Source organism: Anabrus simplex, chromosome 3 (assembly GCF_040414725.1).
Source record: "Anabrus simplex isolate iqAnaSimp1 chromosome 3, ASM4041472v1, whole genome shotgun sequence".
In the NCBI taxonomy this organism is placed as follows: domain Eukaryota; kingdom Metazoa; phylum Arthropoda; class Insecta; order Orthoptera; family Tettigoniidae; genus Anabrus; species Anabrus simplex.
Window position 1 is genome coordinate 18,420,518 of NC_090267.1, and position 13,525 is coordinate 18,434,042.

The window sequence follows — 13,525 nt, forward strand, 5'->3', positions numbered from 1 at the left end:
AATTTGAATTGATTAACGTTCCCTTGAAAATGCCTAAAGTTTTGTGTGCGGGTTACCCTGAGTCAGATGAGGCTAGTGACATCGATCGGCTTGACCTGAATCATTTAGGAGATGCCGAAGCACGGCAAGTTCGTGATCTTTGCAAGGAATTTCCCGATGTGTTCACTAGCAAGTTAGGCTTGACCGACGTACTCGAGTATGACATTGAGTTGTCTGACCTGCAGCCTGTTCGATCCCCTCCTTATCGCCTTTCCCCACCCCGTATGTTGGAACTAAAGAAAATCATTGAGCAAATGGAGAGAGACGGAGTGATCAGACCTTCGACTTCCCCGTATGCGTCCCCTGTGTTCTTGGTACCCAAACCTTCTGGTGGTTATCGTGCTGTGATTGACTATAGGGCCCTAAATAGTAAGATTGTACTCCAATCTATTCCTCTACCTGACCTTCATACTTGTTTTGGATGGTTCTCAGGTGCGAAATTTTTCACTGTCCTGGATTTGAACCAGGCTTATTAACAAGTACCTTTATCGAAGAGATCAATTCCCCTCACTGCCTTCATCACCGACTGGAACTTGTACGAGTTCCTCAGACTTCCGTTCGGACTCAGCTGTGGAGCAGCTGTGTTGTCGAGGTTGTTAAATTCCATTCTCTCTGACATTAAGTTCAGCTATGTCTTTAATTACCTGGACGATTTATTAATTTATTCGAATACCTTCGAGGAACATATGGTGCACGTTAGGGAAGTATTGCTACGGTTAAGGAAAGCCGGCCTTACAGTGAAGTTATCAAAGGTAGCTTTCGCCAGACCCAGCATGTCTTTCTTGGGACATGTAGTTTCTTCTGAAGGCGTTTCCATAGATCATTCCAGAACTCAAGCCATTAGGGATTTTCCACCTCCCAAAGACGTCAAGGGCGTTGCTCGATTCATTGGTATAGTCAATTTCTTTAGAAAATTCATCCCTAATTTTGCTGAAGTGGCTGCCCCGTTGAACGACCTTAGGAGAAAGAATGTAAAATTTACTTGGGGTAAAGCCCAGGAGGAAGCTTTCAATTCATTGAAGCTCGCACTGATTAATGCACCTTTGTTAGCTATTCCTGATTTTGAGAAACGTTTCATTGTCCAAACTGATGCCTCCGGGCGTGCTATTGCTGGCGTTCTGTTACAAGAACATGAAGATGGGCGTAGGCCCGTGGCCTACGTATCCAGGGTCCTCAATGATCTGGAGTCTAAGTACTCCATTTATGAACTAGAGTGTCTAGCTGTGCTGTTTGCTCTGGAGAAATTTCGATCTTTCATTGAACACGTCAACTTTGATCTGGAAACCGATAATCAGGCTCTTTCTTGGGTGTTGAACCGACCAAAAAGGACCGGTAGGATAACTAGATGGGCATTACGGATCTCATCTTTTAATTTCAATGTTCGCCACATTCGTGGGTCTGAGAACGTCATTGCCGATGGCTTGAGCAGGATGTTTGAAGGTAATCCTTGTGCGGAAGCCAGCCCGTGTGTCGATGAGCTTGCTGTCAATACGGTTGGAGTTAGTGCCATCCTCACCGATTCCCCATTGCTGTACCAAGAAATTGGAGATCATCAAAAAACTGATCCGGATCTGAAAAGGATCATTGATACAATCAGTAGCGGGATCGAAGTAAAACCTTACTCCTTATCTAAGGGTGTTCTCTGTTGTAAGGGCCGCAAGGACCATAATTCCAAAATTGTCGTTCCTAAAGTTCTGGTACCTGTCATTTTCAAGTATTACCACTGTTCACCCCTTGGCGGTCATCTAGGAAATTTCAAAACTCGTTTGAAAATCAGGCAATTCTTTGTTTGGAAGAAAATGGATAGTGATATCAGGAACATGGTCAAATCTTGTAAATCTTGCGCCATCAGCAAACCTAATTTGAATAATCGGGTGGGATTATTGTCTTCATCACAAGCTTCGCGCCCCATGGAATGACTGTTCATAGATTTCGTAGGACCCCTCCCCAGATCTTCCTTGGGAAACAACCACATTTTTGTCTGTATAGATGCCTTCTCCCGGTTCTGTTGGATCCTTCCCACCAGGTCCACTAATTCACGTACCTCTATCTCCTGTCTAAATTCCATCTTTGCATCCTTTGGCCCACCTAAGTTCTTAGTATCTGACAACGCTAGTTCTTTCACCAGTAACTCCTTCAAAAGGTATCTGTTTGAGTTGGGCATTTCACATGTCACCACTATTCCATACTATCCAAATCCTTCTTATGCAGAGAGGTTGAATCGGAACTTAAAATCTGCGTTGATAGCGTATCATCATGACAACCAGTCAAAATGGGACTCCTGTCTGCATTGGTTGGCCCATGCTTTCAATTCCGCTACTCATGAGTCCCATGGTAAGACGCCTATGTCTTTAATGTTTGGCTATACTCCGTACTCCCCTATGTCTAACCTGCTATGTATTGAGGATCTTCTCCCAGACCTATCTAGGCCTAATGATGTTCAAAAGATCTGGAACGAAGCAAAAAGGAATCTAGCTGTGTCATACGAATAGGTAAAAAAGGCAGTACGATAAAGGGAGGAAACCGTCAAAATTCGATGTTGGTGATCTCGTGTATGTTAAGTGCTACCCAATGAGTAAGGCTGTGAATAAGTTTTCGGCAAAACTTGCCCCTAGGTACCAAGGCCCGTGCACGGTGTTGGAGTTCTTGTCTCCCGTTTCAATTTTGGTAAGTGACCCTGTAGCAAAACGTATTAGGCGCGTTCATGTTTCTCAAATTAAACCCGGTTGATCTGGCAAATTGTACCGCATCTTCCGCTGGATGGATGCACCTTTGGTAACTGACCTGTATCGTTAGTGAATTTAGCACGCATACTGTGGGATGGCGAACGAGTCAATCTGGTCCTTTCTGTGCCTCGTGTTGGTGACTCTAATTTAGTACTCCTTGTATGTTACTGTTTCTAGGTGTGGATCCTTGTAGTTAGAAATTGTCTTTCCTTAATTGTCTTGTGATGGTGGTATTAATACCTTGGAATAGATATCCTCGTTATCTAACCTTATGCTTATGTGGTGCGCTACCGAAGTTCCATTGGGGAAATCTAATGACATCTAATTTAAATTGTGCTTTGTTGTCCCTCTGTTTTCTCTAGGCTTTTAGTATGTAATTTCAAAGATTTGTTTCTTCTGCGGCTCCGCATCGGATTCCTTCCGCTGAACCCTTCGATCATCTTGTGACTTAATCATTGCTGAGCTATGGTGTGCTTGGGATGGAATGTAAGTGAGTGTGTCTGGTGCCTGAGTGTTTACCATTTTGTCATCCCTTCATTGTATGCGCGTGTCTGAAGATGTGTGGTGCTTTGTCATGATTTGGTTGCTATTTGTGCCATTTTAGCATTGTACGATTTCTGATTGTGGTGTGTTTCAATCTGTCGGTGTCGGAAAAGTTCCCTGCTTGCCTTCTGCATGGACTGCGTGTCTTAAAGGTGTTTCTTTTCCGTTTTCTGATGTTTGTATTCATCCATGATTGAGTGATCTGACACTCCTCCTTTTGGGCACTCTTCGCGGCTGTTCTAAAAGCGGTATTCTATGCGTGAAACCTCTATATTATTTTTCCTGTAATGGGTTTCTGGGCTGAATTTATCTTCCTAACCTTTGGTTTTTGGGGGTCGTTTTGGGGTTATATAGAAAATCTGTCTCCATTTTTTTTTTTCCTGTGGGCGTTCGCTTGGTGCACTCCAGCCAGCATTATGGTTGTATCTCCGGTGTTGTAACTTGGTAATGTTGTTGTGAGCTGTTTGGATCCTTTTGAAATGTGGACCGTTAGTAACGTAGTGTAATTTTCCTTATCTACCGGTTGGCGTGTGGAGTTTTCGGTGGTACGGTCGGACTTCCTTCCTGAGGATATTTCTCCTTTTGTGCCTTTGTGGGATGGACCTAGTCCTTAATCTGTACCGGGTTTGCTGTTGTAATTTCTGCCTTGTATTGTGCTGTTTTGGGTTGTGGTCTGTGAGCACGCGTTGAGGATAGCTATCCTTTATCTCTCTATGAATAACCCGCGTTGCTACCTTGTCATTATTTAGGTAATCGTGTTTTGGATTACGTTGTTTGGCTGTCAAGACACCTTGGTTGGGATGTGATTTGTCCTTTAATTTACCTCTGTGTCACGGTAGATTTGGCTGTTGGTTTGGTATCCACTACTCCGAGGAAGTACACCTTCGGGTGGGCAATTCTTAGTTATCTGTTGGCTCTGGGATTTTCGACTTGTTCTTCCTCACGCAGAATTAGGTTTGTGGTTACTATTCTGTACCACGTTGCCCCGTGCATTTATTTCTTGTAGTTGTGCTTTGATGTGGCCGTTATGGATGACTGACTGATCGCGATTTTTCCATCTGGTAACCTATAGGAGTCTCCTGATTGCCCATCGATGCTACTGTTGCCTGTCTTACCTCTCTGTAACTCGAGTGGTTTCTGCGTCCTTTCTCTCTGATGGTTTTCCGCTGGTCTGTTTAAAAATTAGTTTTCTATGCTTGAGTCCTTTCCTGTGTTTTGTTGGTGAACGAGGATAAGTTGCCGATCCCAGTGTGGTTTGTATTTTGCTCAACCCCTCGTTCTTGACCCTTGGACCGATTGACGAGTTCGCCACTCTGTGGTTGTGTGGGTGTCACTCCAATATCTAAAAGTGTAATTTGATAGGTCATTCATGTGTCCTCTTAGTTTAACTCTTGCTATTCTGAACCATGTGTTCCAAGGACGACTATTCTTTGGAGTGGTCCTGTACCTTTATTTATATATTTTTCTTGTGGGTAATTTGTGCTTGAGTAATATTACTGCTTTCCCTTCCGTTATGTTCATGATCCTTCGGGATATCTGTCTTAGTCCTAGTTGGTATTATGTGTTGGTTTGTACTTTATGTTTCTATGTGTTCTTGTTAATTGTTTCTCCACGTGTCATGGCTAAGTGTCCTTCGTGGCAGAGTAACATGGTATATTTTATGTAGTTTCCCTTTGATTTCTTTATTGTCGTTGAATGGACCCTTCTTTTCCTTCGATACTATTTTGGACCAAGTGGAAAGCTCTGGGCTTCAGCTAGTTTGTTGGTAACTAGCTTATGTAAAGTTAATTGGCGGATCTGTGGATCCTGTAACTGAATGCTCACCTACTTTAAATTTCCTGGTTTGCTTTTTTGCCTCCCTCTTCTTGTGGTTTTGCCCCCATTCGGGTTTTCCGGTGCGTTTCATTTCCCCTGGTGTCACCTTTTTGCAACACGAGATCATGCATTTCCTTAATATCAAAGGAGACTTGTAAAGGTATTCGTGCATTAAAAAATTAGTTTACCACCGTGCTTGAGAAAATAACCTGGATGCGTGGACTTATAATCATGTGGTTTTTGTTTAATTTTGGTCAGTATATCTGTGATTAGTGTGAGAGTTGCCAAACCTCAAGGTGAACTGCGTCATGTGTCATAAACTATATCATTGTGTGATGCATTGAAACAAAGTGTATTGGGTGAACCTGAATATTTGGTGAACTCTGGTCATTGTGCTCTCTATTGGATGACAAACATTACTCTGGTGATTTTCCGAGTGCTCGGTTAACGTTTCTGGACACTGATGTTGATCGCACCCCGCCAATTATTTCTAAAAACTATGTGATATGGAACTGTGTCTTGGACTATTAACCTGGTCATGTGAACTCCTAACTAAAACTAGTTAATCTTGGTGGTCGTTTTCTGTTGGACAACTTCGCCCAAATTTAGTATATGTGTGACCACCACATCATTGATGGCATATGCATGAGATTTTGTCGTCGTTTCGGGGCGGGAGGGCTGAGACAATATTAAATAATGTGAGCCTCCCCTTTATAACCATTTCGATCTGTCCCTGTGGCCTAGAATATTTGTGTCAAACGGCTTACGCCAGCATACCTTTTTAAAGTTACTGTAGACAGCGGGCCATTGTCTGGCCTTGTGTTCGGTTGCGCATAACTGCGCATGCGCCGGCCTACTGCGAGGTAGACTGGCCTCTTGCTCGCTTGCCGACGCGAGACTCAGTTCGCTTTGATCAGCCATGTTGAGCTCGTGTGTATTTGTGTCCGGCGTCATGGAGTGGTGGAGTACCAGGAAACCACCGTAATTTCTATGTTAACGGGGATTTTCCCCAGGTGAACTAGTTGGAGACCTCCTGCCATTTCTTCTGATCATATTTTTGGATTTATTTTTCGTCTGGATACTTCCCAACGAGGTCTGGATGCCGGTCGGGTGACTGTATTTCTTCGTCAACAATGGTCAGGTTTAAATTCCTCTCATTTCTTCATCACCAAAGGTATGTACCAGTGTTTGAAATCATTTTAATCGTCGTCCTGAAGAGGATTTTGATATTTTCGAAGATTTCAGGAAAAATAATAATAATAAATATTTGGACTTCGTCGTTAAATTAATACCTATTTGTGTGTGTGGTATCGAAAATCTGAAAAACTGTTTCGGCAACTAATCACAGTAATGTGGAAGGTTCACAGTGAACTGAATTGGGATTTTTAGATTAAAATTTAACTGAGCTCCTTTTGGCACTTTAAATTGTAACCTTCTTTGTGAACCAAGGTACAGTCTCCAAGGTAGCGAGCTTTACCTTCTTCGGCTTTCTGTTTGCTTTCCTGTGTTTTGTTTTCTAATTCGTTTGGTATGTTTTCTTCTCCCCTCCCCCTTCTGGGGTTTTGGGGGAATTAATAATTTTCCCTTGCCTGTTTTTCCTCCTTGTTTTTGGAGGCGTTGCTTTTGTTTTGGGGGTTACCTTGGCAACGGTTTTGTGTGGGTATTGTTGTCGGGTTTAAAGTTGTCTGGCGTATTGTGCCTGTGTGGATCTTGAATTATATATTTCTGGGTTGAGTGTATCGTTTACTGTTTTATAAGTTAATTAATTAATTTTGTCCACCCTTTAATGTTGTGTTACCATTTCCTTGCCCCGGGTGAGGAGGTATTTTTACGTAAAATTCTGTTTGTCTTGGAAACTGTCCTTGGTGGAAACTGAACGTTTTCAAATTTGGTAATTATGAGAAGCGACCGCGTTGAAGATCCATTTTATTGAAAACTTGTTAACTGAGATTTTATTAATTAACTATCCGTGATCGATCACATTTAATTTCAAGGTAGTATTTATGTAAGAAAGTCTATTGGTTTTCCGTTGTTTTCTGATCACATTTTATTAGGTACGGAGGTCATCCTTTTCCTTTCTTTGTTGTTTTCATAAAGTTCTCAATTTATTATCTGTTAAAGAGTATTTATTTTCCATTAATTGTTAATTAGTAATGAATTAATTTTCTTTTAAACCATACCTGGGTATATTCTGATTTATTTTATTTATTGTTAATTACCTTTTCCACCTTTCAACTTTACGTTGACTCTATTTACATTTTGGCTCTACGTCTTAAAATAAACATAGGTTTTATCAACTTAATGACTTGGTTTGTTACCTACTATTTGCCCTTCCATTAAATTTCTTCAACTTAATTGAAGTGTTGGTTTTCATTCGCCACGTTCGGTGGAGCACTGCCACTGATTTTCTTGTGCATTTACTTCCACGGCCTTAAGTCGTCTTCCTCCGCTGCTTCTGGTAAGTCATTTCTATGGTTTCTTGTTTTTTATTGTGCTTGAACATTTGTTGTTGCTCTTCTTGTGCCCATCATCCTCCCTCGTGTTCGCTATAACTCCCATTTTGCGGCGGACACGCTAGCAACCTTCTCACCAGGGTCTCTATCTATCTCTCTCTCTCTCTCCCTCTCTCTCTTCCTCTCTCTCTCTGTCCTTTTTCCTCTCTCTTCTACTCTCACCCTGGTGGGTAAGGTTATTCACCTCATCATCCCTAGGTCGTACCGGGGTCCTAGAGGGTGGTGAGCGGTGAGAATGTATAACACCTTTTGGGCTATGTCCGCTAGACTTAGCCTGAAAACCGACCTTTCATGTTATCTCCCTTATTAATCCTCCCGTTGAAAAATGCATATGAGAAAAAGAAATTAGAATTGGATTTCCAAACAGTTTGATCGATTTCCAGTCAGGTTGGTCTGGTATTTTATATATTGTGGGAGAGTAAAAATCACAATTTCGGTCCCCTATAAAACCCCAGTCCATTCCGGGAATTTGAAATGGTATAAACCTTAAAACCTACCCTTGGAGGGGTGGATGCTAAATATAAAGTTTGGTTCAAATATCACAGTAGTTTTCAAGTTGTAAGAAATACGCTTTACGCGCACCCACTCTTGCGTTAAGTCCGGTGGGACTTGTACCGAAAAACGGTCCGTTAAAGACATCTCCGTTATTAATCCTGGTATCGAAATGATGCACATGAGAAAAAAAGTTTAGAAAATATCCATTAAGGCAGGTAGACTTCCATTAAGTTTGGTTGTGTATATTCTGAGGGAGTGCAAAATCACGGTTTCGGTTTCGTATAAACCCTCAATTAGTTCAGGGATTTAGAAACAATATTTGCCCTAAAACCTACCCAAGGACAGGTGGATTCTAAATATGAAGTTTGGTGGAAATATATCCAATAGTTTTCAAGTTATAGAAGGACAGACAAAGAGAGAAACAAACAGACAAACAGACACCAAAGCTAAAAATTATGCAGATGCTCATTATTGCACCTGAAACGGATAACTGTACAGAAATATCGCCAAAATAATCAATGTGCAGACACACGGTCATTACGATTTTATTTATATAGAATAAACATTATTTCAGTATGTTCATACTGTTGTTTCAACTAACGCATACCATTACACACTTCATTTGCAAATGTAACCTATTTCTGCAGCTTTAATTAAGTTGACAGTACTTGGGATGACAATGAATCAAACCACTCTTCCCACCGCATCTTAGGGAGACCCTGGAACAGTTTTTCAGCTCTCTTGTAAAACAAGTAAACTCTTAGATGATTAGTTATGAATCTGGGTTACTCAGTTCTTTCTTACTAGTTGCTTTTCATGTTGCACCGACATAGATAGGTTTTATGGCAACGACGGGATAGAAAATGCCTAGGAGTTGGAACGAAGCAGCCATGGCCTTAATTAAGGTACAGCCCCAGCATTTGCCTGGTGTGAAAATGGGAAACCATGGAAAACCATCTTCAGGGCTGCCGACAGTGGGCTTCGAACCCACTATCTCCCGGATGCAAGCTCACAGCTGCGTGCCCCTGACCGCACGGCCAACTCGCCCGGTACAGTTCTATCTTAAGAACTTGAAGAAACAACCATAAAATATGTTATCTCTGGGTAGCTGAGACCTGGGAGACTTGTAAAAAACATTTGCTAAAAAACGTAATGTTAGAAACTGTGAGGAAGTCCTGTGTTTTATGAAACTCCATCCATTCAAACATCAAGCAATGATGATATAGTGTTCAAGAAATCCTGGGATTTAAAGATGCAAGCAAAAATTGCTTTCAAGATTGGATACCAGTTAACAAAGGATATTGCCTCCATGGTCCAGGATCAACCTGATGGCAACTCAGAAGATAAAAGATCTTGTGTCACATTCAGATTTTGCAAATGTTCTTGAACTGCAATTACACTACATAGAACAACACGCTGCTTCCTGCTGACTGACTTGATGATTATGCGATGTTGGTGCAATATAGCATCATCTAATGGATTTAATTCCTTATGCAAAAGTTTACTGATTTTTCTATTTAAGTGAAAGTTACTGTCTTAATATACAAGTAAAAGTTACATAATTAAGCAGAAAATCTTGTTAAAAAGTGCATTATAAAATATAAGTACATAAAGAGAAATAATGTAATCATTTTAAGTACAGTGCTGTGATAGTATGCTTCCTCTATATTACAAAAGTAATTACAGTACTGTTTTCCCTCTATCACAGATTCAGTTCAGTTGGATTAGTGTTGTTTGGATTACCAGGTACTTCATTTTTACACATAATAAAATATGCATCACCCTGTACGTCTATGGATATTTTAGAACACTGATTCAAATCACGGCTTATGCTTCCTGTTAATGACATCATAATGCAGTAAAACTTCCTGTATTGATCAATGATACTATGTTTAATTGATTTATGTGCTTATTTAAGATGGTTTGAAATATTAATATAATTTTCAATATACTCAATATACAGGGTTTTATTTATGCTTGGAAGGGAGTTTATCGCTCAAACTTGGCCGCCGATGACAGGTCGCTACTGGCCGCTGGCGCGCTCGGTTTCCGGCTCTCTGCAGTTGTTGAGAGCTGAACACCAAGATAGTAGGGTGTCCATTGAAGCTACTGCGTACTGTATGTCGTATTGTATAATGTTTTATTGTGATTGTGTATAGTGCTGTAATGTATGCGAAATATTCATTATGTGAACGTGTATATCTGCATAATACTTACATTAAGTGCAGTAAATCGTGCGCTAGGACAAGTCAAAAGTTTCGAGCGAAATTTCCAGGGAGACCCATTCCTGTCAATCGGACAATAAAACAACTGGCCAAGAGATTCAAACCTCCAGGTTCAGTAAACAATAAAAATAGATATAAAGGTCGTCATCTCCTTACTGAAGCGTGTTTGGTACGAGGATTACAAGTAAAAATCTGTGGCCCCCTCGTAGCCCAGATTTAATGGCATGTGATTTTCATTTGTGGGGAATGTTAAAAAAATATTGTTTATGGGAACAACACTCACACACTAGATGAACTTATAACAGCTGCAATTGCATCCATCAGTGCTGAAGAACTTGGCAGAGTAGCCGAAAACTTCATCAGGAGATGCTGATTATGTTTGGCATCGCAGAGGGAACATTTTCAGCATAAACTGTAAACATGGTGAGTAAAATGCATGATAATGACTTTGAGCACCGTATTCTGCCGTACATACTCAGGAAGTGCCGGATAGTGCGTGCGCCAGCAACCAGCAGTGGGCTCTCATCGGCCGCCAAGGTCGAGCGAGATTGTCCCTTCCAAGCATAAATAAAGACCCTGTACATAGGTTCATCTACAATATATTCTAAATTCAAACATTTTTATTGTTGCTGACAAGTCTGATTAACAAACTAACTTTGGAGCATATTTCCACAGAGCTCTCCTATAAAATTATATCCAGAAATAGTTTGAGCTATTCTCAAGTTACTGAACATTTCACTCAATATGACCTTGTACTGCAGATATCAAACAATCATCTTGAGCATTATAGTGTGCAGGCTGCCTGTTCCGTTTTACTTTAGGCCTAATTAATCTCTGTTGGACACCTACTTCTGAGTATAACATGAAGTGTTAATCCAGCCTATGAAAGTCCAACTATCTCAGCTACGTCTGAACACATGGTCTTGGGATCCAGTTGCTGATACTCACTACTGTCCAAAGAGGGAGCTAGTGAACACATTCCATAAAGAGTAGGATTAGGGCTACTTACTTGTTTTCTTCTTTGAAACATGGGACCAGTTCAGCAACTGTCTGTTCTTCTATGTTTATTTCATCCTTAACGTCTGCTGCATGCTATAAATAATGAAGAGGAAACAAGAATAAAAAAAACAAATATACAAGAAACAGATGTTAAAATAAATTTCATAATTACCCTATAGAAATATCACCATCTTCCAACTTGTAGAAATGTAACAATGAAAGGGAACAAACAAGTCTAAAATCAAATCTAATTATATAGAGAAATGGGAACAAGAAAAAGATCACATAATAGGATAACTATAGGAGAGCATTAGAAGACAGCAACAGAAAAAAAGAGGACCTTGAAGGAAAAAGAATAAACTCTAAATTTCTCTTTCTGTTCTTCCCTTTTACTACACTGTCCCATCATTGTGCTTATGATTTCTATCTTTATATAAATGATGACTTGACCTGTCACGTGCTTGCTTCTTTCCATCACCCGAGTTCCCAAAGAGGATTCTGATACACTGGTTTTCATTCCAATCAAACTCTCCTTGTCTTACCATATCTAATTTCAGTCTACATATGGTCAGTCTTTAAAATGTACTTTGACTTTATGGACACTGAAGGCTTGAGCTATTCTGAAATAAATTAAGAAAATGTTATACTTTTCATTCATCAGAACACTACTTGACACTGTATGCAATCCTTAAAATGATGATGTGTCTTGGATTTATGAAGGAGACAATCTGCAGAGAAACTTTAGCTTTCACTTCCTCAGAAGTAAGTCATGAGTAACTCTGAAAGCTTGATGAATATTGACTTATGAAATTCACAACATTTATAGTAGAGTTCTACACGACTCTGCTCAGGTACTGTAGCTTTAAACTACCATAAACTGAATTGTTAATAAAGTTTAGAATTTTTCTCTGTGATGTTAGCCAAAGGAGCAGTGATATGAAAATGTGGCAAACCTTGGGCTGGGGGGACTTGGGAATAAGGAGGCGAACAGCTTGACTAAGCGGACTGTTTTGAGTTGCCAATGGAGAGATGCTTTGAAATGACATTTGTAGATGAATAAGTTTAGTGGAGTTATTAAATGTAGGGAAGTTCAAAATACAAACATACTGTACAGTTGGAATTCAAGAGGAAAGTAGGTTAAGTACTCCTTTGTTAAGACAGGAACTTCGGAATGGAATACCTTGATAAACGTCCACCTATTCTAAAATAAATTACGAAAATTGTATACTTTTCATTCATTAGAAAATACCTTGACATTGTATGCAATGCTTAAAATGATGATGTGTCTTGGATTTGTGAAGGGGACAATCTACAGAGAAACTTTAGCTTTCACTTCCTCAGAAGTCACCACTGTTCTTATAATGGCAAAAGTGTGAAATGTAGTTAACTGTCATTAAGCATTTCATCAACAGAAACTATTAAATGTAAGATTGCCAGTACAGGAAGAAAGCAAAGATTTCATACCATTGATTAAACATATAAGAAACTGAAGGAAAATACAGGTAGATAATCAGAAGGACTAGGTGTTAAAGATTTCCTCAAAACCATCCATTGTGGAATCAATCAGAAGTATAAAATAATTCAAATATTTGTTTGTTTACCACCTACTTAATACATGAAAGGTTTTATGGTTAGGATTTTATCCTTGACATAATAGTTCGCTCACCTACTGAGCATGCTCAGCCATTATAACGTCTCAAGATTAACTTATTAATCTTGATGTATTTACAATTAATCGTACTTAATTATAGTCTTAACACTAATTAGATAAAAACATTTTGTTGAATTATAATTATGATATACAATGTATGAATTGACAGTTTAGTTGTGATTAAAAGAACAGTGCCAAAGTTAGACTTGGTTCATTAACATTGATATCTAAAACTCAATGATGACACAATGAGATTCCGGCTAAAAGTTTCATGCATTCCTTCTTTCACTCTAAATGGAGAGTATTAAGCCACATGAAGATCAACATGAAATACCAATTAAATGAACATATATATAAAGACAAAAACATCAGAAGTTTTAAGTTTAAAATGATTCTGTAATTTTAACCAAGACTCTGGACTAATATGTTGCAGTACACACAGTTGTTCACTCTCCATTTAGAATGACAAAGAAATGCATGGAACTTTTCAGCCAGCATCTAATTGTGTCATGATATCAT

At 39.7% G+C, this 13,525-nt stretch overlaps 1 protein-coding gene across 3 annotated transcripts in view; it reads right to left on the reverse strand.

Annotated features, from left to right (window-relative positions):
* The window catches only part of LOC136865930 (gastrula zinc finger protein XlCGF57.1), a 73,460-nt gene that overhangs the window by 23,959 nt on the left and 35,976 nt on the right, over positions 1 to 13,525 (reverse strand). For all 3 annotated transcript variants that reach the window (XR_010859469.2, XM_067142480.2, XM_067142479.2), the window contains one exon: positions 11,366 to 11,448. Coding sequence is in view for 2 of the 3 variants with exons in the window: in XM_067142480.2 (XP_066998581.1) it covers positions 11,366 to 11,448 (83 nt within the window). In the remaining variant the exon portion in view is untranslated. The remainder of the gene's footprint in view (positions 1 to 11,365; positions 11,449 to 13,525) is intronic.